The sequence below is a fragment of the Neofelis nebulosa genome, chromosome 17 (genome assembly GCF_028018385.1).
Source record: "Neofelis nebulosa isolate mNeoNeb1 chromosome 17, mNeoNeb1.pri, whole genome shotgun sequence".
NCBI lineage: Eukaryota > Metazoa > Chordata > Mammalia > Carnivora > Felidae > Neofelis > Neofelis nebulosa.
The window spans coordinates 35,597,716-35,621,845 of NC_080798.1; the positions used below are offsets into that span (position 1 = coordinate 35,597,716).

Here is a 24,130-nt window from a genome sequence, read left to right on the forward strand (position 1 = left end):
CAGGTGAGTCATATATACCACCAGCTCCCCGCCAGGCCTATGGCACCTGAGAAGGGCTTTTGTCACACGTGGTGGGATGGTGCAAGGGACATTAGAGTGGTCTTGGAATCTAGGGCGTGAGGAAGGCAAGTGAGGCCACCTGGGTTTTAGGAGAGAGACAAGGCAGCCAAAGCTGGGGGTTGCGTATATGAAGACCCCAAGGGAGTAGGGGCCAAGGGGTGGCTATGCCCACTCTCCTCCCCTCTCCAAACTGCCCCTTGTGCAGGGATGATATCCCCAGACTGCTCATGGGCACCTCTAAATCACATACACACGTGCACATGCACACACCCTTTTTATCTCCTTGATTCCTCCCCTTTCCCCCATATACCTGGCTCTCCTGCTGGAAGCAAAACTCTTCTCCCTGAATTTGTTTCCCCCCTGGACTTTACCCTCTGGAGCTTGTGCCTCCTTAGAAGGACAGGCCCGTGGGGGAAAACTGGGGGCCCAGCCAGGAGTGGAAATCCCTCTGGCCCCCCAGGAGCCTGCCAGCCTCTTGTGGGGATGTAGGGCAAAGAGAGGCCAAAGCCAACAGCGAACCACAGCAGGAGCTCTGTGGCTGGGCCTGAGCCCAGGGCCTGCCCCGTGAGCATCTGTGGGATGGGTAGACCAGCAAAGCTTATTGGGCTGGGACATGTTCTCAGGACCCCAGGCAAAATGCCACCAGGCAGCCTGAGAGCTGGGCAGGATTTAGGAGGTTGTGCAGGCCTCCCCATTCTGTACATGGGGGAACTGGGGCCCGGAAGAAGGGTGAGGGTGCTGGCACTAGCCCTGTCACCAAGAGCCCCTCAGGGTCACAGCCCAGGCTGGAGACGCAGGATGAGTGCCTCCACCGTGGGATCAGGGCTCCCTCCAGGGCTGCTGCTTCAGTGGGTGAGCAGGAGGGGGCTTCCTAAAGCTCTGGCCCTGCCCCAGCCCGCTCTGTTCCTGTCCTGTTGTCTTCTCTCCTGACCCTCGCAACACCCTGGCCTCGCCGGATCACGCTCTTCACCCGTGTTCTGTGTCTCCCCCCACCCTGCCCCACCCCTCTGGCTCTGTCTTCTCTCTTAGTTGCATACTTGAAGGACCGAAGGCTGAGTGGAGGAGCAGGTAGCCCTGTGGCCCCTCCCCTGATGCATGGATCCCCACCCCAGAACCCCCTGCTCTTTCCTCTGTGCAGCGCTGCGGCCGGGCCTCATCTTGCTGTGGTTTGGAACTTTCTTGTGTCCCGCTCGCCTCCTAAAGCCCAAAAGAGTCGTGCTTTTTCACAGATCCTGGACCTAGTGGGCTGCGTCCCATGTCAGGGCTCTAGATTGGCTGGGGTTCAGAGTGGTCTGGCTTCTGGGTGGCCATGGGCCACGTGGCTTTCAGAGCTCAGGCATTTGGAACCAGAGCCTCTCAGAGGTAAAGCCTAGGCCTGGCCCTGGGTGCAAGGGTGTCTGACCATGCCCCAGCTGGACCAATGGCCAGCTGAGTTCAGGGAGGTAGAGTTTGCCCCTGAGCGTCTTGCTCGTGAAACTCCAACTAAGGACGGAAATTGGATTTAGGGCAGTTTGTGGCCACCACACCTAGTCCTTCTTCACGGAAGTAGTCCCACTCCCCTGTCCCATCATCCTCTTGAGGCGGGGGCATCGCTGGAATTCTGTCCCGTCCCTGTAACAGCTCAGGGGTACCCGGGCAGTGACCCCATTCTGGCCATAGCTCTGGCCAGCTGTTGTGAGCTGGGTCCCGCTGGCCTCTGCGGGGTGCCCGGTCCCCCCCTCTTTGGCTCATTCACTCGCTGGTGCTGCATGCCTCCGGCTTGATGGAGTAGGTGCCAGAGCCCTGGCTTCGGAGGGGCCTCTGTGCCATTGGAAAAATGGGTCTTGCCGCTTTGCTTGGGTCAACCCTTCTCCTGCCTGCTGGCACCCAGACCCCCCTGCCAGTCCTCATGCCCGTTCCCATCTCTGCCCACAGTGCCCTCGGCCAGCATGACCCGCCTCGCCCGCTCTCGTACCGCGTCGCTCACCAGTGCCGGTTCGGTGGATGGCAGCCGCCCGCAGGCCTGCACCCACTCGGAGAGCAGCGAGGGGCTGGGCCAGGTCAATCACACCATGGAGGTGTCCTGTTGAAGCCCCTAGCCTGGCAGAGATGCCCACCTGCCCCCGCCCGCATCGACGTCCCACTGGCATCCTCGCGCCGGCTCATTTTCCCTTTAGTTTATTTTTGTGAAGGCCGGGGGAGGAAATGGGTTCACTTCTCTTTTGTTAAAAACGTGAGGGGATTCATCCTAGATGCTGCAGCAGAACGGTCTCCAGATGGTTTGAGAGGCTCGCTCCTCCCCACCCCCACCTCACTCACCTTGTTAACTTGGCTGACTTAGGCCCCTCTTCCAACTCCCCACGGTCTGGGCGGGGCTCAGGGAGGAAGGGGATCTGCTAAGGAAAGAGTGCAACTCCTTCTCTGGGCAGGATCCAGGGTAATATCCTGGACTGAAGAAAGCATGGGATGACCCCCATGGGCAGGGCAGGTTTGATGATGGGATGGGGTTTTGAGGTGGTGTGCTGGGACAGCAGGAGCATGGGGTCCAGCTCAGGCACCGGGGTGACAGGAGACAGCACAGGGGAGCACTAGGAGGTAGGGGCCCTGGAGCTCTGCAGGCCCCTTTCTCCCCATCTCCCCCACCAAGCACATCTGTTTCTGTCTTTTGCACATGTGACAATCATCTGAACCATAGCCACAAGGGGGCGCTCTGACCAGGCAGCAGTTTTCCTGGTGCTCTCTGGGCTAGCCTGGTGATGTAGGGCCAGGCAGACAGGCAGGCAGGGGCTGAACAGGGTTTCTCTGCCCCAGGAAGACCAAACACAGAGGACCTTACAGGCAGGAACCCCACAGACTGTCCCAGCCCACACACTCCACCATCTCGTGGCCCTGTCCCATGTCTGAGCCAAGGCCCTGAGGTAGAAAGTCACCTGATCCTGTATCTCCATAGGGACCTGACTTGGGGGCTGAACTTAAATGCTGGGATAGCCCATGAAGGTCGGATGCACCCCTGAGAACTTCACGGTGTCTGCCTTCAGGAGCCAGTATGTGACTAGAGACAGTGGTGGCTGAGATTCCCAGCAGACCCCCTCTTTTGTCCCCAGGTTCCATGGAGGACAACCCAATCAGCAGCAGTGTGTCCAAGGCCACCAGAAACATGGTGTTGTTAGGGAGAGTTCTGGTCAAGCTATGCCAACATTTTATGTGGGCATCACTAAGCAAGAAGAGATTTTATCTGGAAAGAAATGGTCTAAGGTAGTGAGACTTCTGCAGGCCCACATCACCATCTCAGGACTGTTGGAGTGGCTTGGGCTGGGGCTTGCTGGGTCCTGGGGTGGGAGGTGGAGGTTCCTAAAGAGAACAAGGTCCAGGCAGAGGAGAAAGGCTCTCCATGTACCCCAGTCCCCTCCTTTCACCTGAAGCCCAGGACTGAGCCACACACATCCCACCCACCTGCACCATCAGGGAGAATCTCCTGGCCCAGAAACAGGAGCCACTTGTCTTGGAGCCTAAATCAATTGCCACAAACTCTAAAACAAGTAAAAGAGCAATGATAAAGGCAGTGCTGTGGAGGGGACAGTTGCGTGTGGGGTGCTCTGAGGCTGAGAGGACACCTGCATCCACATTTCTGCACATATCACCCCCTTCTAGAATCTTAAGCCATTACTAGACTGCTCTAGAGCCTGGTGGAGTGTTAGTCTGTCCCCAGTTCTATTCACTCACGTGCTTCCTTTGAATATCAAATGTGACTGTTTGAAAAGCTGGTAGAATTAATCCCTCTTAACTGTAGATAGCGCTGCAAATCTTGGATTTTTTTTTTCTTCTTTCAGATAAGATATCTATAAATATCTATACATTATATATATATATATGTATATTGGGTCTTCCTGCGTGTGGTTTTCCATCGGAGGTTGTCTCTTTGGTCAAAGTGAACTTTTAATGGAGTTTATTATTTTCCTGTCTATATAAAGCAAAGAACCTAATTTTGTGTATTCTGGTGGCTGATGTCATGAAACTTTGAGACGACAAAATGTAAAACAAATAAAAACCCTTGTCAAAGTATTAAGAGTTAAGTGTCTGGAAAACTAATAAACTAAGAAGAATTTGAGTGTGGTGACACCAGGCCCATCATAGGAAGCTCGTGAGAAGGCAGCATTGAGGCTGGTGCTTCTTGAGGTTTAGATGGGGTTGCATATGTAGGAGTGTCCATCCATGTTTCTATTTCTGGTTCTTTTTTCTTTTTTAACTCTACCCCCACCCTGGGGCTTGAACTCAGGACCCTGAAATCAGATCCCAAGATTCAGAGTCGTCTGCTCTACCGACTTTGATCCAGCCATGTGCCCCACCTATTTCCTGTTCTGATCACATTCGTTATCTTGTCAATTCTTACATTAATTCCATAGGGTAGATATTAGTTTCACAGCTGAGGAAACGGAGCCTCAGGAGAAGAAATTTACCCTAATAATATCGTAAAGCTGAGAACTGGCTTTGGCATTGTTTGGCTTCAAAACACTCTCTATTCAATGCTTCATTTACTTAACAGCATGCTACTTTCCCAGGTTTTAACCACCATTTCGGACTCATTCACTCATTTACTCAATAAATACATAATTGCATACCTGCTATGTGTCAACTAATAAAGAAGCATCTAAATAAAAATAAAACCCACCATGTGCTATGCAAATGATGACAAACGGATATACTAGCGAGTGCGGGCAGAGGCGGGTTATTCTACTTCTGGGAACCCTCCCCCTGCCCCTCGGAAACACACACAACCTGACCCACCACACTCCGAAACGCACGCACGCACATTGACAACCTGCTCTGTGTAAAACGGTTAGATGACCGTAGCTAACGGAGACTCGAGATCAGGAAGGCAGGCTGGTCGCCCACCTGGGTGCGCTGAGAGCCTTGGTTGGTACCGGCAAAACGGGAGTTTTGTTCTTTACCCGGACTTCTATTCCGAAATGTCTCAGCTCATAGAGACCGAAGGGGAGAGTTGTGGCTGGCTCAGAACCAGGCTCGAGGCTCCACAGAGACACGCCTTATCGGACCCGACTTAAACCCAACTGGGGACACTTGGGCTCCGCAGGATGTTCTCAGGAAGAATGATTTGACCAGGTGCAAATCCCCACTCGTCCTCCGCGTGGATCCGGAGGCGAGCGTCACGTGGCGCCGGGGCGGGGCCTGTGGCCCCGCCCCCGAGAGGCCTTTTCCCGGACGTCGGAAGCGCTAGCGCGGAGCTTCTGAGCGGCAGGGCCGCGCGCCCTCCGCCATGGCGACCAGGGCAAAGCGCCGGCGGGTAAGTTGCGGGGGGCCGGAGCGGGGCCTGCCCGTCTCCCTTGCGGCTCGCCCCTACCCCGCCCGCAGTGCGGTCCCGCCCGTCCCTGCGGTTCCCTAGCGCAGGTCTCTGGCCGCCCTCCTCGTCCCCTCCCCCACCCAGAGCGAACTTTTCTCCGCGCGCACGCTGCGATGCCTTCCCGCTTCCCGCGCGTTCTCCTGGGCGAACCGTCTCCACCGCGCTGGCTCGTTTCAGGTGGCGGGGCCTGTGGGAGGCGACGCGGACCCGGACCCGGACCCGGACCCTGTGGCCGGCTTCCTGAGCTGGTGCCGGCGGGTGGGGCTGGAGCTGAGTCCCAAGGTGAGGAGGCGGGGGTGCGGGCGGGCGCGGCTGGGGCGCAGTCCAGCTCTGACCCACCGCTCCCCCTGCTCAGGTGGCGGTGAGCCGGCAGGGCACGGTGGCCGGCTACGGCATGGTGGCCCGGGAGAGCGTGCAGCCCGGGGAGCTGCTGTTTGCCGTGCCGCGGGCCGCGCTCCTGTCGCAGCACACCTGCTCCATCGGCGGCCTGCTGGAGCAAGGTGGGTGCGCCGGCGGGGTGCGACCGGGAGGCGTGCCGCGGGGCCGCGCCGGTGCTCTCACCTCTGTGTCTCTCTCAGAGCGATGCGCGCTGCAGAGCCAGTCGGGCTGGGTGCCGCTGCTGCTGGCGCTGCTGCACGAGCTGCAGGCCCCGGCCTCGCCCTGGAGCCCTTACTTTGCGATGTGGCCGGAGCTAGGCCGCTTGGAGCACCCGATGTTCTGGTGAGAGCCTTGGTGGGGGCGGGGAGCACCGGCCCCGTAGCCTCGCGGCTCGCTCCGCCCTGGCCCGGGGACCGGGCCACGAGCGCTAGTTCCGGTAGGGTGTGTGAAGGGAGCCTGGCTGGGGTGTCACCGCAGGCCTGAGGAGGAGCGCCGGCGATTGCTGCAGGGCACGGGCGTACCCGAGGCGGTGGAGAAGGACTTGGCCAACATCCGCAGCGAATACTATTCCATCGTATTGCCGTTCATGGAAGCCCACCCGGATCTTTTCAGCCCCAGGGTTCGCTCCCTGGAACTCTACCACCAGCTCGTGGCTCTTGTGATGGCGTACAGGTCAGTGAGCCGAACCTTGAAGGACTCCTTTCTTTAGATCTCAGTTGAGGGATGAGAGGGGAAAGAACAGTGAACCACACCCCAGTCTCTCACCCTACCCTGGGCTTTAGCAAAGTTCTCTCTGTGGCAGCTTTCAGGAACCACTGGAGGAAGAGGAGGATGAAAAGGAGCCAAACTCCCCTTTGATGGTGCCTGCTGCAGACATACTAAACCACTTAGCCAATCATAATGCCAATCTAGAATACTCTCCAGTGAGTGGATCCCTCTCAGTTATTGTTATTATGTGCACTGATGATCAGGCATTTGATTCAAACCAGTGCTGGTCGTTGATGCTGCCCTGACAGTTGGGCTCGGTGGGCTCCATTCTCCTCATGCTAAAAATGTGTAGGTGAAGTTCTTCTGTTATGTACTTTGAGTTTGCGTATTCCAACGAAGTAGAACACAAAACTTCAAAACTCGCAGAGAAAGTTGTGGTTAGTTCTGTAATAAGCTACTGCCATTTATTTGGTGCTAGAGGTTGGTTGGCTCCTCTGTGCAGTGCCAGTGAACCAAGATCGTGTTGGGGCCCAATGGACAGCAGCCTGGGTCAGATATACTGTCACTACTTTGGGGAAAGAAGAGGGAGGAAAGGGGAATGGTCATAGGTCAAATCTAACTTGATACCAAGGGTATATCAATTCCATTTGCTAATGTGGAAAGTTGCAAGATCAGATCCAAGTTTATGGAATCAAAATTTAGGAAATGGCTATTTTTTAATTTTTGCCTCTATCTGCCATTTCTACTTTGATCTTGGTTTAATTGTTCATTTTTAAAACCCAGCGACTTTTACCCCTTTCATCCTACTGTACAGGCATACCTTGTTCTATTATATTTCAGATACTGCATTTACAGGTTGAACGTCTGTGGCAACCCTGTGTTGAGCAAGTCCATCAGTGCCGCTTTTTTAACAGTACTTGCTTCATGTTTGTGTGTCATACTTTTGGAAGAATTGTAACTGCAAGAATTGCAGGATTTCAAAGTTTTCCATTGCTGCTGTATTTGTTCTGGTGATCGCATCCCAGCAGTTACAACTCACTGAAAGCTCAGTGATTAGCATTTTTTTTTAGCAAGAAAAGCCCATTTTTCTGTTCTTTAGGATGTAATACTGTTGAACACTTAATAGACTACAGTATGGCATAAGCTTTATTAAAAATCTTTTAAACGTATGTTTATTTTTGAGAGAGTACGTGAGCTGTGGAGGGGTAGAGAGGGAGACACAGAATCCATGGCAGGCTCCACACTGTAAGTGCAAAGCCCAACTTGGGCCTCAAATGCACGAACCATGAGGTGAGGTCACGACCTGAGCCAAAGTCAGATGCTTAGCTAGTTGAGCCACCCAGGCACCCCATAAACATCACTTTTATATGCACTGGGAAGCCATAAAATTTATTTAAGTTGGCTTTTGTGTTTGGTTTTTTGTCTTTTAACATTATTTGCTCTTTTGTGGTGCTCTGGAACTGAACCTGGACAATCTGAGGTATGCCTGTACAGGATCTTAACAGGAACTAAAAAGGTAGAATGTTGGAAGGTGTATCATCAGTCCCATTGCTGAACTGCACCCACCGGAGGCTTTTCCTAAAATAGAAATTATCTTCGTGGGTTGGCCAGGGAAGGGCTTAGTCCCAGCTTCTCCCTTCCACCCCAGAATTGTCTTCGGATGGTGGCCACTCAGCCCATTCCTAAAGGCCATGAAATTTTCAACACTTATGGACAAATGGCTAATTGGCAACTCATTCATATGTATGGTTTTGTTGAACCATATCCCGACAACACGGATGACACAGCTGACATTCAGATGGTGACAGTTCGTGAAGCAGCATTACTGGGTGAGTGTCGGATTAAGTCTTGCACACTACACTGATGGACGTGTCTCTGTCCCTACCCCAAGTGCTCTTAAATAGCAGTTGCCCCTTTTTTGGTAGACTGGGTGGGGTAGATGGAAGAAGAAATGAACTGGTGGGTATATGGAGACTTACACAACATTGCTTTTCTACCTACAGGAACAAAAGTTGAAGCTGAAAGGCTCCTACTGTATGAACGCTGGGATTTCTTATGCAAACTGGAGATGGTAGGGGAAGAGGGAGCCTTTGTAATTGGGTGGGAGGAGGTGCTCACTGAAGAGGAACTGACCACCACACTCAAGGTAAAGGGCTGAGAATAGATGAAATACTTGGAACTACATGAAAGAGGAAAGGTGGGATGGAGGGAGAGGACACTTAAATGCTGCCAAGATAGGTCTGGCTTTTCTCTAAATTCAGCGATTCAAAATTAAAGGGCCCAATGATTGCTTCTAGGTACTATGCATGCCTGCTGAGGAGTTCAGAGAGTTTAAAGACCAGGATGGATGGGGAGATGATAAAAGGGAAGAGGAGAGCTTGACAGTCACAAATATCCCCAGGCTGAAAGCATCATGGAGACAGCTGCTTCGGGACAGTGTTTTGTTGACCCTGCAAACCTATGCCACAGACTTAAAATCTGAACAAGATTTACTAAGTAACAAGGAGGTCTACACCAAACTCAGCTCGAGGGAACAGCAGGCCTTGCAGGTTCGCTATGGTCAGAAGATGATCTTACACCAGTTGTTGGAACTGACAAGTTAGCAGGTTCCCTGTTGCCTGAAAGACCATCCACAAGAACTTTATTCTAAGCTCGCATTCATTGATGCTTGAAAAAAAGGAAAATCTGGGTCTTTTGCTTTTCCTTTAATAAATACCAACAGGAAAAGTAACAAAGGTGGTGTGCTAGGGGTAATTATGAGATAAGGGTGACCTGTTTAAGGACTGGGTACAGCAGACTTGCAGATTGCTGTTACTAAGATCAGTGAATTTTATAGCCGTTTTGTTCTCCGTCTGAACCAAAGGTTAGAAGAAATGTGATAGTAATAGGTTCCTATTGTAGTCTAGCATTTAATAACAACGTGGACTTTGAAGGTAGACCTGGGTCTGTTTTGAGCAAGCATCCCCCCACTCCAAGACTTCATTTTCTGTTAGAGGGTATGATATGGCACTGGCACTCAACAACTACTGTACTTCCTCAGGAGCCTGAAGTTTCCTCTACATGGCACAGCCCACCGGTCAGGGAAGAAACCCTAAGCCACCAATGACATTCAAGCCCCATTAAGATTTCTGCTGTTGAGTCTTGAACTTTGTGTCCTCTGTGGCCATAAAACTTGAGTTATTAAGGTATATTTTATTTTAAATAGTGTAAATTTTAAAAACTTTTTAAAACGAGTAGATGTATGTGATATATTATCAAAACTCCCTGGGGACAAAGGGTATGAAAAATGTTTTGTAATTATTTAACCATAGAAACCTGATCCAATGATTTTTCTACTGCTGAAACACTACAAAATTCACTTCCTTGCTTGTTTAAAGATGCCAGATTCATGTAAATGATCTACCATGCAGCAAGAAGTGATGTTTCCCATTGGCAACAGGCTCTGCGAGGCTGGGTTGTCCACTTTCCTCACCACCAGCACTGGCTGCTGCTACTACTGAGAAAGGCACAGTGGAGTCATGTGTGTGTCATGACTTTAATGTTTTGACTACAGTATGCATACACATACAAGTAATGGGAGCTAGAGCCCAGGAACTAGAAAGGCTACAAAATACAACACGTGGACCAATACATTTACAAAACATTCAAAATGCTTACAAAAGGGGCTGTATTGGTCCTTTTGACTTTGTTGTTGTTCAACATAGCCTATATAGGGCTATTTACTGGGATAATGGGGAAGGGCAATTCATACACTATTAGTTCCCTTTCCCACAATTTACAAGGATCAGAAGAACGAAAGGGGCACTTTTAGGCCTGGTCCGGTTTTACGTTATAAAAAGAGCTGACTGCATCTTGCAGGGCCTAAGGGGGCAGGTTCTCCAGTAGAAATGAGAAAATGATGCTCTCCCAGCAGTCAGCTTTAGATTTGGGGAAGAGGCAAAACAAAAACCCATGGGATCTCAATTGTGAGCTCTTCCCATGTCCCCTAAGCATACCAAATAGTAGCACGTACACATTTTTAACAACTTGGTGATTTTCAAGGTCCCTGTCCACATTAAAAAAATAAGTTACACAGTATTTAAACTGGCTTTTTTTGCTATTCTTTGGGACACCAGGAATGTCAGAAGACATGGAGCTGTATTGTTCTGTCCCCAGACAAGTGGATGGCATCAGCAGCCTTTTCAGTTACAAGCTGGGCAGGTACCAAGTTTATCTACTTGCCTTGGACACATTTTGCACAAACCCAAGAAGTTCCAGACAAAAGTTTTCTCTTTCATATATTTACACAAGTTCAAAATGATATTCACAGCATCTTCTAAATTTTGGCCAAGAGTCAAAAAAAATGCATTTAAACTTTGGAACGTGCCCACATACACAGGAAGCTGACCCAAACAGTAACTGGGGCAGGTACCCGAGAACCAAAGGGCTGGGAAAGTCAGGAAGAGCTGAAAGGATTCTTCAGCCAGTTTATGAACTTGGTGCAGTGGGACCTCCAGGCTGACGCATTTACAGCAGAGATGCAGTTCCATCTAACTGGCACCTGTCCCTTCCATTACTTGCTGAGCCTGCTTCTGTCCCATGCAGCACTGTGCAACCGACTGGAATAACCTGAAAATAGAGACAATCACAAGTTTGTGATAAAACTTGAGGCCTGGCAATCCCTTGTGTCACATTAGCTCTGGCTATTAATACCCTCTTAATCACCCACCCTAGCTAGAGCCATCATCTGTTTCATTCTTAGACAAATCACTTTGAACTCACTTTTCAATTTCTGGGGCACAGTGTACAAATTCATGGTTCCAGAACTTAAACGCTGGATTTTTAATCAGCTCAATGAAGGTAATAAGAAGACCCCAAGGATGTGGCCTATTTACAATCAACCGTTCCAAGAGAACCCTGAAGGGAAGAAAAGATGAGTTAATGCATAGAGAAACCTAGAAATTTATGAACACTTCTTCTTTACCTTTATTCCTATCTTTTCTCCTTGATTACTAAACTACATGCAAAAGTTACTATCTTTACTGAAGACAGGTGGATTAAGGTCTAAACGATACATCGCAGTTAATGCAGGTGGATTCCGAATTAGTCTTCTAGGCTAACTGGAAGAGGCAGGATACAAATCTAGGTTTTCTAAGTTAAAGGATAATAGTATCAGATTACATGGCTCACAGAAAGCTACTTAAGGAATGCACAACCAGTGAAAAGAAATGAATTCTAATACTACCTGGGTATGTGTGAAAATGATCAAGGATATTATTTAATGAGATACTGTATCTGGGGCGCCTGGGTGGCGCAGTCGGTTAAGCGTCCGACTTCAGCCAGGTCACGATCTCGCGGTCTGTGAGTTCGAGCCCCGCATCAGGCTCTGGGCTGATGGCTCGGAGCCTGGAGCCTGTTTCCGATTCTGTGTCTCCCTCTCTCTCTGCCCCTCCCCCGTTCATGCTCTGTCTCTCTCTGTCCCAAAAATAAATAAAAAATAAAAAACGTTGAAAAAAAAATTAAAAAAAAAAAATGAGATACTGTATCTAATACACAAACTATTAAGTGAAGGGGCAAGTTTTTAAAGTCTGGTCCAGTTTTTAAAATGTGTATCTCTCTCACCAGAATCCACCCATTGCCTAATCTCTGGTGTAGTTTATCATTAGGAAAATGCCAAGTACAATCCTCTATTTCTCCTTCAAACCTTTTTTTTTTTTTTATTTAAAAATTTTTTTTTTTAACGTTTATTTATTTTTGAGATAGGGAGAGACAGAGCATGAACGGGGGAGGGCCAGAGAGAGAGGGACACACAGAATCTGAAGCAGGCTCCAGGCTCTGAGCAGTCAGCACAGAGCCCAACGCGGGGCTCGAACTCCCGGACCGCGAAATCGTGACCTGAGCCGAAGTCGGACGCTTAACCGACTGAGCCACCCAGGCGCCCCTCCTTCAAACCTTTCAACCTAGAGGATGAAGGAAAAAGCCCAAACTCTTTAACAAAATGCCTTTTAATAGGCCTATGAATTCTGGACTCTGGATAAAAATGTTATCGCTACCATCTGAGAGAAACTTGATTTTCAATCAAGATACCTATACCTTTTGTCAAAACCTTTTTATTTTAGCAATGATTATGATTTGCAATTCTCTACTTGTAATTCTGTGTCCATCAGACTAATTACCAGGGTAGGAATCAATGTACATTTTGTTCACTACTGTATCCCATATCCCACATGTAAAAGATGTTTTAAATGGACACAAAGATCTCAACGAACAGTGCACAGATAAGACACTCGATGCATAAGTTAAGGGGAAGAGGCAACCATTGAGAATCATCCAAAAAACTTCTCCCTTACCTTGTAATCTGTTCTTGGATAGCTTCAGTGTTGGCCTCTGCAAAAAGGTACAGCATGGTGCAGCTGAAGTAGTGAGTGTGGCTATTTGGGTACCGCAGCTGATTTGCAATTGCATTCAAGAAGAGATATCGACCTAGAAATTCAGAAAACAAACTTTATTAAAGACTTGCTCTGAGAGGCCAAGGCAAAAAGACATCATTCTGAGTGGCTAGGGTTTGGATTTGGGATCCTGGCCTTTCCCGTGTCCTTTAGTTTCAACCAGTGGTTCTCAGGTCCCCAGTGTTTCCACTTCTGGGAGATATATTTTTTTTTTTATTTTCCACATTACAATTTTTAGAAATATTTAAAAACAGATACCCTGCATATTAATACATGTTAATAAAAGCATTCCCCCCCCCCAAAAAAAAAAAAATCAGGGAAGAATATCCCTAATTTCACAGATCTATTTAATGTCATTTAATAGGAGACAGCTGGATTTCACAGATCTATTTAATGTCATTTAATAGAAGACAGCTGGATTCTTCTAATCCTGTGTTCAGTCTGCTCCAGTATCGTTTCCTGTAGCCTCTGGAAAACTCCACTATACACTCATGGCAAGAGTTTCCCCACCACCCAAAAAAAGAAAATAGCCAGAGCCATAAACAGACTAACAAAATATTATATGCCTATTATGACAAAGTATTTCTATGATCAGACTGTGGCAAACAATACAGAGAACTTAACTCTGAGAATTGGCTAGTTTCACTCACCTTCAGTGTCCAAGTCCACAGCCAGGTTCTGGAAGATGTCCATGTGAGCCGAGTGGGTGATCGTGCTCATTGATGGCGTGCTACCCTTGTTGTGGATGTGTGCAATGGCCTGAGTCCCTACATAGAGCACCAGTGCATTGATGAGCTGGAGGTTGTAACGATTGCCAGGTTCATTGGATACCTAAATGAACAAAACAGAAAACTCCTTATTTTCATAGAGGACTCACTATTTCTAAACGCTTTTTACGCCTTCATAGAAAAGCTGAACTGCTCTCAGTGTTCTTTGGGATCTAACTTTTAGAAATTTACTTGACTTTGTGAGGTTGCTGAACAAATGACACAGCTGTCTATGGGTGGTTGTGTCAGTAACAAGAAGGCAAAGCTTTAACAGGTGCCAGCAAAAAAGTACAGTTTATAAAGTCAGTCTATTATCTCAATGATAAAAAAATATTGGGAGGGGCGCCTGGCTGGCTCAGTTGGTGGAGTGTGTGACTCCTGATCACAGGGTTGTGAATTCAAGCCCCATGTTGGGTATGGTGCATTCTTAAAATCTTGAAGAAAAAAATAATCTAGAGAAAGGGAAAAGTGGTACTCTGGTGTGGAAAGACCACACGATTTCAAGTCCTTTTCTAAAACAGCAAACTAAGACAGAATCACCTTATTAAGAACAATCATGGGGTGTGGGAGGAGCCTGGGTGGCTCAGCTGGTTGAGTGTACAACTTTGGTTTGGGGCATGATCTCATGGTTCGTGGGTTCAGGACCCACGTTGGGCTCTGTGCTGACCATTCACAGAGCCTGGAGCCTGCTTTGGATTCTGTGTCTCCCTTTCCTCCCTCCCTGTCTCCCTCCCCCTCATGCTCTGTGTCTGTCTCTCAAAATAAACAAACATTAAAAACAATAATCATCTTGGGAGTACTGAAAGGGAACCATTATCAGCCATGTATTCGTACAGAAAATCAGCCTGTTCCCCTGGTTGCCTCTTCTAAGGCTTTGTATCATTGATAAGATGAACTAGTAAAATGCATAATTCAGTGAATCTCATCCAACCATGAGAAATTTTTAAATCTGGTTGACTCCCAAATAGACCACTCACAGACACAGCTGAAAATTTAAGTCAAACCAATTAACCTGTAGGTTGCTGCGCAAATCAGACAGAAAAGTGACCGGTGATCGAGTTTTAAGATAGGAATCCAAATCCTTTTTGAACTGAGGTGGCATCACTCCAGTAAAATTGGTAAGAATCCGAGGTGCAATGTTAATTTCACTTAACATATCCACCTGCCACAGATAGATACAATAATCAAAACCAGAAGCATATGTAGGAGTTAACAGCAAATTCCATCTGTGCTAAAAAGTAGGATTGTTTTTCTAAAACTATACAATGTAAGATCTTACAAAGAGCTGCCACTTTTTATTAATCTGTAATTAAAAATCTATAAAAGGTAGGAATCTCTCATTCTGTAGTAAATCATCTTTCTAAATTAAGGCAGGATAGGTACCTTCTGTGAACAAGCCTAATAATGTGTAGCACTAGTTATTTTTTTCCTGGACTTGGGTTTCAAAGTAAGGGTACAGAGGAGATATTGCTCACTCACCAAGAGCCCTAGTCTTTGAAAAGATGCCTCAGAAGAAAAGAACATCATACTTGTTACTTTAAAAAAAAAAAAAATGCATGTGAAAGAAAAAGAATACAAAATACATAAGAATTACAGTAGCTGCATCAAGGTGACACACAAAAAATACCTGTGGAATACAGGTATTATAAACGTCTGTTCTGAAATTCTGTGCAGTCAGGGCCACCCAGCAAGTGACTGGCCCAAAACCTTGGTTGACGTTCTGCAAAAATTAACTATCAAAATTAACTGAAAACAGCAGCTAGGCAAAACTGTAAACCAATATTCAGCAGGCTTAATAACATGATTGCCCCCTACCCCCAAAGAGCATCCTTATCTAACAAATAACTTATATGTGGTTTATGCTGGGGAAAGACAGGTTAAATAAGTCTACAACCAGAGAAAAGGACTGAAATACTAAGACGTAACCTTGTTTCTCCTTGAAATGTTTAGAACTTTACCTTCAGATTAGGAGTGAATGGGTCTGGGAGCCTCATGTTTCTTGGGAAGGCACTCAGGATGAGATTTCTTAGCTGAATACAATTAGGTGGGATCACATCACAGAATCCATAATGATAATCACAGAGGAACTCAGGGAAATCATGCAAAAGAACCAGCAGCACTCTCAAAGTGCCCTATTTTTAAAAAATGAGAAAAACATTGTTTTCATATTAAGTTGGAAAGTTGGAGTAACATTTATACTATCATGAATGTTAACTCAAGTAAACATGATAAAAGTATAAAGTATGCTTCATTAACAAATTACACGCTTTAATAAAACATTGTGTCACAAGTGATTTACCAAAATATATACATGTACATCTGGAAATTACCAAAATCTAATTTTGAGGACTTAATACCTTAAATGCTGTATACTAGAAGAGGCTAGCAAAAAAAAAAAAGACAGGCTTCTAACTTCAGAAGCTGAAAAAACATAATTTATGAAAACCAAGAATGTAAAAAAGCCAAAATCAATTACATGTTTAAAAAGTATTAAAGGAGCGTGAACCAAAATTGGCTGTTTGAAAAGATTAATAAAACTGATAAACCCTACTAATGGAAAAAATATTAATAGCAAGAATGAAATGGGACCATCACTACAGATCCTACAGACATAACAGTTTAAGAGAATGGCCCCCAGTTATATGCTAATAAATTTGACAATTCAGATAAAATAAACTACTTTAAAAACCAACTTGCCAAAACCCCAATCAAAATAAAATCTGAATAGGGGCGCCTGGGTGGCGCAGTCGGTTAAGCGTCCGACTTCAGCCAGGTCACGATCTCGCAGTCCGTGAGTTCGAGCCCCGCGTCGGGCTCTGGGCTGATGGCTCGGAGCCTGGAGCCTGTTTCTGATTCTGTGTCTCCCTCTCTCTCTGCCCCTCCCCCGTTCATGCTCTGTCTCTCTCTGTCCCAAAAATAAATTTAAAAATGTTGAAAAAAAAAAAAATCAAAATAAAATCTGAATAGGGGTGCCTGGGTGGTTCAGTTGGTTAAGCTCTTGGTTTCAGCTCAGGCCATAATATCACGGTTCGTGAGTTTGAGGCCCGCATCGGGCTCGCAGCTGTTCAGTACAGAGCCCACTTGGGATCCTCTGTCCCCCTCTCTCTGCCCCTCCCCACCCTTGTGGCTCTCCCCCCACCCCCAGCATCTCTAAAATCAATGAATAAGAGCTCCCCCAAACTTTGGGGTTTTTTTAATTTTTAAAGAGAACTTTTCCCAACTTTTTCAATGAGATTAGCATAATCTTGACACCAAAATTTGATGTGAAAAGTCACACAAAAATCCTAAATATCAGAAATAGAAATAACAGTGATATATCATGACCAAATGATTCAAAATGCAATGGCAGTTTAAACATTTTAAAATTAATGGAGTTATAATATTAACAGAAGAAAGATTTTTTACATTATCTTGAATGCAAAAAGGCATTCAATATGACTCCATACCTATTTAATGATTTAAAAACTCAACAAATTATGAATAGAGGGCATTTCCTTATTCAGATAATGGTATCTGCAAAACAAAACTGTAGATTTATAAAAACATTATACTTAATGGTGAATAACTAAAAGCTTTCCTTAGGATCATTAATGAGACAAACATGTCATTATCACTCTCTTCTATTCAACACTTTCCTGGGAGTTACTGGCAAGAAAAAGTAAAACACAAACCCAAAGTTCCATGTTGATGGAACGAATACAGCATACACTTCTCCCCACAAAAGACACTCATAAACTCCCAGAAAATGTAAATTTTGCAAGGTAGCTGGATGCAAGGCCAATATACAAAAATCAATTTGTTTCTATACATTGTTACCAAGTATGAAAAAGTTTAAAGACATTTTACAATGTCACCAAAAATCCCACAAAATGTATAGGCATAAGTCTAAAGAAAGAGGTTGAAAAGCTCTATTCTAAAAACTACAAAGCACTGCATAGGAAAATTAAAGACCTAACTAAATAGAAATATTCATGTTCAGGATTGAAAGCTTAATATTATTAAGATGTCTATTCTCTCCAAAATGATCTAGAGATTCACTGCAATCTCAATCTAAATCCCAGCCAGCTTTCAGAAATGAAGATGACTGTGTAGTTTTATGCAACGGCAAATGACACAAAATAGCCAAAATAATCTTAAAAGAGAGCAAAGTTGAAGAGGAATCACTTTGCTTGATTACTCTGGCTTTATATGTAAGTCTTACAACTCAAGACAGTTTTATACTGCCCTAAGAACACAAAACAGATGAACTGGAGAGACACCCATACACAAATGGTCAATTATTTTGACATAGGTGCCCAAGCAATTCAATAGGGGATAAAGAATGGTACTGAAAAGCTGTACATTATTTATTGGGGTGGGGATATAAGGAAAGAGGAGGAAACGAATCTTACCATACACAAAAATAACTCTCAGATAGGTCATACCTCCTAAGCGTAAAAGCCAGAATTATACGGCTTCTTGGGCAGTGAACAGAGCACACACAGAAGAGAATGCGACTTGGGACTGCCAAAGATTTCTTACGTCAGATACAAAAAAAAAAAAAAAAAAAAAGATTTCTTACATGAGATGAAAGTAAAAACTTGGTAATTCTGACTACATTAAAGTTTCCATTCCTCAAAAGACACCCTACTTTTAAGGGAGTAAAAAAGCCACAAGAATAGGAAGTGTTTGAATATATATTAAACAAAGGGCTTATATCCAGAATGTATGAAGCAGTCCTATAAAAAGAAAACAGATAATCTAGTAGAAATACGAGCAAAAAACTCGAAGAGGAGCATCACAAAAGGATATCCAAATGGCCAAGCTATTCATTTAAAAAAAAAAAAAAAAAATCAAGGAAATCCAAACTAAATCCACAATGAGATCCCACTGCACAACTGCCAAAATGGCTAACACAAAACAGTAAATACCAGGCACATGCTGGTGTGTCAATTAACAGCTATGTGTATTTTATAAAAGTAGTAGTATCTTCTAAAGCTGAACACATGGAATACCCTGTTCAGGTGCTGGTTATACAAGAACATTTGACTTTTGCACTTTTCTGAATATATATTATACTTTAAAAGCTTAATAAAAAATATTAGGCCTCACATTCCCAGTTGAGAGTGTGTAAGTATTTTTAAATTTTATTTTAATTTGTAACTCTAGATTAATTACCTTATAGAGGATTTGCATAGGTTTGGTGAGTTCCACATTTCTAAGGAAAGGCGCTAAATATTTGAATAAATCAATCAGTAGCTGAGCATACATAGGCCATCCCTGAAAGAAAGAAATGTGCATGAGTCGTAATTCTACTCAGTTGCTGTTCTACCACCAAAAAGTTGACTTGTTTACTATCTTCTTCAGACTAATATAACTAGAGAATACTGACATAAATAAGTCTCTTGAAGACTGCCATTAAAAAGGAGTAAGGATAATTACAGAAACAGTGAGAAATATTTAAAACAAAATGGCTCCAGAATTCTAGGATGTATGGGTCCTTGTGCCTGTAAGCAAAATTTGAAGAGGAGTAGTAAACCTGGAGAAAATTTCAGACACAACACAAAACAGTCAACTAAGAAACTGACAGAGGTCTGTTTTCTTCCTTCCTTCCTGTATTTATTTATTTTTAAGTTCCTTGTTTTAATTAAGTCCTAGGTCTCAAACCATTTCTTTCCCCACTCCCAACTCCTGTCAAATAATTTGATCCAGTTTATAAAAAGTTCACACTATAAATCCTCTGTTTTTCAGCCAAACATGGCTGCACCTGTCACCAACTCCCAATTTTACTAAGTATGTTTATTTGGGGGCAATTTTATTCAATGTTATTGTGTTTCTCCTCCTGGAATATCAAACAATATACACTCCATTTAAGGATTAGCTCACTTTCTTTTTTGCCAAGCACATTAGTCATATTTTCTTCTGAAAGGCCAATCAAGGATATGTTCTACCATATTCATTTGCCATTTAATTGCAAGATGGGAGAGAAACCTCTCATGTTAACTATGTTTATTGCAATTACACTTTAAAAACTCTTTACTAAAGGGGGCACCTGGATGTCTCAGTCATTTAAGTGTCCTACTTCAGCTTAGGTCATGATCTCACAATTTGGGAGTTCGAGCCCTGCATCGGGCTCTGCACTGACAGCTCAGAGCCTGGAGCCTGATTTGGATTCTGTGTCTCCCTCTCTCTCTGCCCCTCCCCTGCTCACACACACACACTCAGTCTCTCAAAAATAAACATTTAAAAATAATAAAAATTAAAAAAATAAAACTTGATCCTAATTTCTTCAAGTACAGGCCAGCAGTCTTCACCCTTGAGTGTGAGAGTCTTTAGCATTTAAGGTGAGAACCTGTAAAACTGGCGGGTTCTAGAACTCCATTATTCGAAGTTTTATATATAAGTCTACAAAGGTGCTCCAAGGTTTCAGCTTTTCTAAAAAAGTCCTTAAGAAATTAACACAGATGGCTCACAAGACACTTGGAAAAGCAATACCCTAATCACCGAGGAATGGCTTCTAGGCAGAGGCAGTCAAGTACTTGTTAAACCTCTCTCCAAAACTTTACTCCACATGAAATTATTCTCGACTAAACCTGGAATAAGTAAAATTATTACTAAATGACTAAAAGTGCTAATAATAAGCTCCAAGTAGTTACAGTCTTCATCTGTAGGAGATAAACTGCAGCCACACCTTCTGCTGTGGCGTATGTGCCAGCATTCTTGCAATAAATATCCGATGGGAGATCAGTTCAAGCCAGGCATACACAAAGCCAGGGGCTTTGGTAGGCCTCAAGATGTGGAATGTATTGCTGAAAGAAGAAAACCTTAGTCAGAAGAAGGTCCAAGTTAAATATGGTGAATACCACATCAATATAAGTAAGTAACATTCAAGATGTATTACAAATCAACATGCCTCAAATCCACAAGAATACTACTTCTCAAATTTTACCAACAAAATAGCAATCCTTAATGGGAAAACTCTATTAAATCCAACAATACTCACCAGAAAGCTGTAAGTGTCTGGAAATTAATGGTTTCCAATACATGCTCAGGTGCATTGAGTTCCAAGAGCAGCATGATAAAAATTCGATGGTAAGGAAGCTGCTGAAATTCACTTTGCCGGACATCGTGATCCTGCAGGAGAACTCCCACGACTATACCAAGAACCTACAGAGCACACAGATTACGAGCCTGTACATCATAAAAATAATTCACTTACCACTCATCAGACAAGTTTTTTTACCTTGTATTCTTAAGTCCCACATTAAAGGACACATATCATTTGAATACAAAATTATATGCTGGCACCCAAAAGGGCCATACACTGATGTGGCCCGCAGAATTTTGTTTTCTTTGAATTTCAATGATCTTAGACCAGAAACATACTCTCCACAAATACTGGTTTTTTGTAAGCTTTAGAAAGGAACATGGTACATCTTACTCCATCATGTTAATACAATGTAACAACCTAATTTTTCTGGTCTGATGTGAGTAAAGCTGACAAGAAGCAAAATGGTTTATACTTCTCTTGGCATTTAATAGATGGAAAGCCAGGGAAGCTCTCAGGCTGCAGAAATGTCTCACATACACAAAGAACTGGAAGTGCCTGGGCAGCTCAGCAACAGTCAAGCCTCTCTTGATTTTGGCTCAGGTCATGATCTCATGGTTTGTGGGACAGAGCCCCACAATGGGCTGGGCTGACAGCATGGAGCCTGATTGGGATTCTGTCTCTCTGCCCTTCCCCAGCTTGAGTGCTCTCTCTCAAAATAAATAGATAAATTTAAAAACACAAAGAACCATCCTGCATTCCACTGGATTTTCCCATTGAAGAGTGAGGGACAGGGCAACCTACTTGTAATTACCCAAGACCAAACTCTAAGTTCGTTTTTGCAGTTTTAATACTGAAATTTCCAGGAATTCTATATATGTCAAAAGAAAACCATTTTGTTCCTGTGAAGAAAACAATCAACTGCAATGTCACTCCTGGTATTTGAGGTGCTAATCTGTTATCAGTGGACAGGTCAAGCCACCCCATTCAGGGTGATTCTGCGCATAGCCCAAAATTCTGTATTATCTAAATATCTTCCAGTATAGTCATTACCAAACATTAACATACTGAAATACCTTGTGGTGGTTGGAGGGGGAGGAGGGGTGGACTTTTAGTTCAGACACTACACTCTTCTAATATTTAATGACTATGTTTATAATACTATCTACGAATTTAATTTCAGGACAGAAAAAGGGCAAATACAAAATGTTTTGGGGAAGGGATTGGGCCCTAAGAACCACTGATGCAGGCTTCAAGTGTATCAAGACTAAGGCAAGAGAGAATTTCAGACCTTGTTCAGCAGATTAATCTTTGTGACAGTGTTGGTGGCCTCCCCTGAGTGCTTCACTAGCAGTGCAATGAGGCGGACAAAGGCATCCAGGTTGTGATAGCACTTGGCTCGGATCATGGTGGGATTAGCAGCAGGATTGTGCTGCTGCTCTGCCTGAGCACGGTAACTGATTTCTACACACATTTCAGTACACAGACGAAAGAACCTTGTTATGAGGTCATCAGTCTTCAGGATTCCTTGCTGGTGCATCTACCAAAGGAATAAAAATATAAAACACAGTGAGATATAATACACACAAATAATTTTTTAATTTTCATATTTAGGAGGTATTCTCCCATTTACTCCTTGTCACATTTCTACTTCTTACTTTTTGTAAAAACAGGGGTCATGAAAATGATTTCTCCATTAAGGATGGATGACAGAATTCCTTAGTTTTAAGTTTAATGGAGAACAGAAATGATGGAAATTGAGAAAGAAATAGAAACATGGCAATTTTGAGTTAACAGTCCACAGCCAAGTAAAGTGGAAAAATTAACTAGGCAAACAAACCAACTTTTAGTAACCTACTAAGTCATAGTTAGACATTCTAACCAATTCATAATTCCCCCAAGTAAGAGATTAAATTATGTATATTTTACTTTTTCACAGAATTTAAGATAACTTCTCCCGAATGACTTAACCAGTAACAAAATTTTTAAACTCCAACTAGCTGCAACATGAAAAGTCAAGTAATAATTTGCACAATAAGTAGGTACCAAAGAAAATAGCCACAGATCATACCTGGCTACTTAAATGTAAATTGAGTTTATTTCGACGTAAATTAAGTTTAAAATAACACGGACAGAATGAATTTCTTCAAAACAAAGGATAAAGAACAAATTTTATGACATATGATTTGGAAGTGAAGCAGAGAAGTTATTTGGCTAGTACAAAAGAAGAAGGCAGTATAAGAGGTGTTAAGGGTGCAGAGGGAGAAGGAGGTCAGTGCTTAAAGAAACCAAGCCCAAAATGGAAACTTGACCGATATCTTGGAAACTTAAAAACAATTTCACTGTCCCTTGATAAGCAGTAAAATAACTGAATTGAAACTTATGTACCCTAGGCAAGACAGGAGGTCAGCAAAGGGACTTTTGTACATTGAAATCTGAGAAACTACCAGGGGGAGGTAACAAAGACAGACTGCTGTTATCAAGGAGGTCAAGGAAGAAAGAATTCTCAAAAGGATGCAAAAGAGAATAAAAAGTATAAATACAGTATCTTTTTCAAACAGAGAGAAGAAACAAGAGTAAATAAGCCAGCAGGAAGAGCTGAGACAAGCGCCACATCCATACCCATGAAATTTTGATGATCACAAAAAAACCCCAACTGATTCAAAGTTCTTCCATCCAAATCAGAAAATCAAACTGTAAATATTCAACAACAGCTTTGCAATAAGGTGTATTTTAGAATTCTTTTAAGGTAGAGACCTACTTAGTATGATTTATTTACCCAGTTAACATTCATCTTGAACAGTAAATCCAATTTTTAACAACTTTTAAAATTCTAATCCGCTCTTCCATAATCCACTGTCATTTATTTGATAATAGATCTAATTGCAATCTTTCTTTGGTTGCACGCCTATGCTTTGGTCTCAGTTTAAAAAATATAATGGTCGGGGCGCCTGGGTGGCGCAGTCGGTTAAGCGTCCGACTTCAGCCAGGTCACGATCTCGCGGTCCGTGAGTTTGAGCCCCGCGTCAGGCTCTGGGCTGATGGCTCGGAGCCTGGAGCCTGTTTCTGATTCTGTGTCTCCCTCTCTCTACACCTCCCCTGTTCATGCTCTGTCTCTCTCTGTCCCAAAAATAAATAAAAAACGTTGAAAAAAAAAATTAAAAAAAAAAAAATATAATGGTCAATCTGCAGAAATAAGCAGATAAGCTAGTATCTCTCCCTGAATAAACATTACAATAGTTCTACTAAAGGAATTCTAAGGCCAGTTCAGCAAAAGCACCACTCTGGCAATTAAGTAGTATGATCAGGACAAACTGGCTACTGAGTATGAATCCCTTACAGTGGTTGAAAACAGCCAGTAATAATAAAAAACAGAATGCTAAAATGGTACTATCGCTCTCTTCCTACATAGTTGTTTATTCAT

General features: G+C 44.2%; 3 protein-coding genes and 1 long non-coding RNA gene across 18 annotated transcripts in view; 2 read left to right on the plus strand and 2 right to left on the minus strand.

Annotated features, from left to right (window-relative positions):
* NDRG4 (NDRG family member 4) overlaps nucleotides 1-4,101 on the plus strand; it is an 81,440-nt gene extending 77,339 nt beyond the window's left edge. For 5 of the 7 annotated variants that reach the window (XM_058706528.1, XM_058706531.1, XM_058706525.1 and 2 more), the window contains 2 exons: nucleotides 1,090-1,128; nucleotides 1,975-4,101. In XM_058706528.1, coding sequence (XP_058562511.1) covers nucleotides 1,090-1,128; nucleotides 1,975-2,129 — 194 coding nt within the window. In that variant the 3' untranslated portion in view covers nucleotides 2,130-4,101. The remainder of the gene's footprint in view (nucleotides 1-1,089; nucleotides 1,129-1,974) is intronic. The other 2 variants (XM_058706526.1, XM_058706530.1) reach the window with 1 other exon arrangement.
* Nucleotides 4,102-4,229: 128 nt separating this feature from the next.
* Nucleotides 4,230-10,561, plus strand: SETD6 (SET domain containing 6, protein lysine methyltransferase). Its single transcript, XM_058706524.1, has 9 exons — nucleotides 4,230-5,341; nucleotides 5,576-5,680; nucleotides 5,754-5,898; nucleotides 5,977-6,118; nucleotides 6,254-6,448; nucleotides 6,579-6,699; nucleotides 8,133-8,313; nucleotides 8,488-8,630; nucleotides 8,782-10,561. The coding sequence occupies exons 1-9, from the start codon at nucleotides 5,315-5,317 to the stop codon at nucleotides 9,085-9,087; spliced, it is 1,365 nt and encodes a 454-aa protein (XP_058562507.1). The 5' UTR covers nucleotides 4,230-5,314; the 3' UTR covers nucleotides 9,088-10,561.
* Nucleotides 10,006-24,130, minus strand: part of CNOT1 (CCR4-NOT transcription complex subunit 1) — a 105,118-nt gene continuing 90,993 nt past the window's right edge. For 8 of the 9 annotated variants that reach the window (XM_058706522.1, XM_058706517.1, XM_058706519.1 and 5 more), the window contains exons 40-49: nucleotides 21,998-22,246; nucleotides 20,662-20,825; nucleotides 20,350-20,467; nucleotides 18,837-18,938; nucleotides 15,638-15,811; nucleotides 14,692-14,841; nucleotides 13,563-13,743; nucleotides 12,814-12,946; nucleotides 11,246-11,380; nucleotides 10,006-11,092 (exon numbers count right to left, since the gene is read on the minus strand). In XM_058706522.1, coding sequence (XP_058562505.1) covers nucleotides 11,014-11,092; nucleotides 11,246-11,380; nucleotides 12,814-12,946; nucleotides 13,563-13,743; nucleotides 14,692-14,841; nucleotides 15,638-15,811; nucleotides 18,837-18,938; nucleotides 20,350-20,467; nucleotides 20,662-20,825; nucleotides 21,998-22,246 — 1,485 coding nt within the window. In that variant the 3' untranslated portion in view covers nucleotides 10,006-11,013. Of the gene's footprint in view, nucleotides 11,093-11,245; nucleotides 11,381-12,813; nucleotides 12,947-13,562; nucleotides 13,744-14,691; nucleotides 14,842-15,637; nucleotides 15,812-18,834; nucleotides 18,939-20,314; nucleotides 20,468-20,661; nucleotides 20,826-21,997; nucleotides 22,247-24,130 lie in introns of those variants that run through there. The other variant, XM_058706521.1, reaches the window with a different exon arrangement.
* Nucleotides 11,388-12,806, minus strand: LOC131498951 (uncharacterized). The gene is made up of 3 exons (XR_009255645.1): nucleotides 12,416-12,806; nucleotides 12,019-12,167; nucleotides 11,388-11,767 (listed from the first exon to the last, which is right to left on the minus strand). It is a non-coding gene; the product is annotated as an uncharacterized LOC131498951 (long non-coding RNA).

Coding starts and splice junctions, on each gene's coding strand:
- SETD6 (XM_058706524.1), top strand. CDS start 5,315: ATGGCGACCAGGGCAAAGCGCCGGCGG. Junction 5,681..5,753: donor GGCTGGAGCTGAGTCCCAAG/GTGAGGAGGCGG, acceptor CCCCCTGCTCAG/GTGGCGGTGAGCCGGCAGGG. Junction 6,119..6,253: donor TTGGAGCACCCGATGTTCTG/GTGAGAGCCTTG, acceptor GTGTCACCGCAG/GCCTGAGGAGGAGCGCCGGC.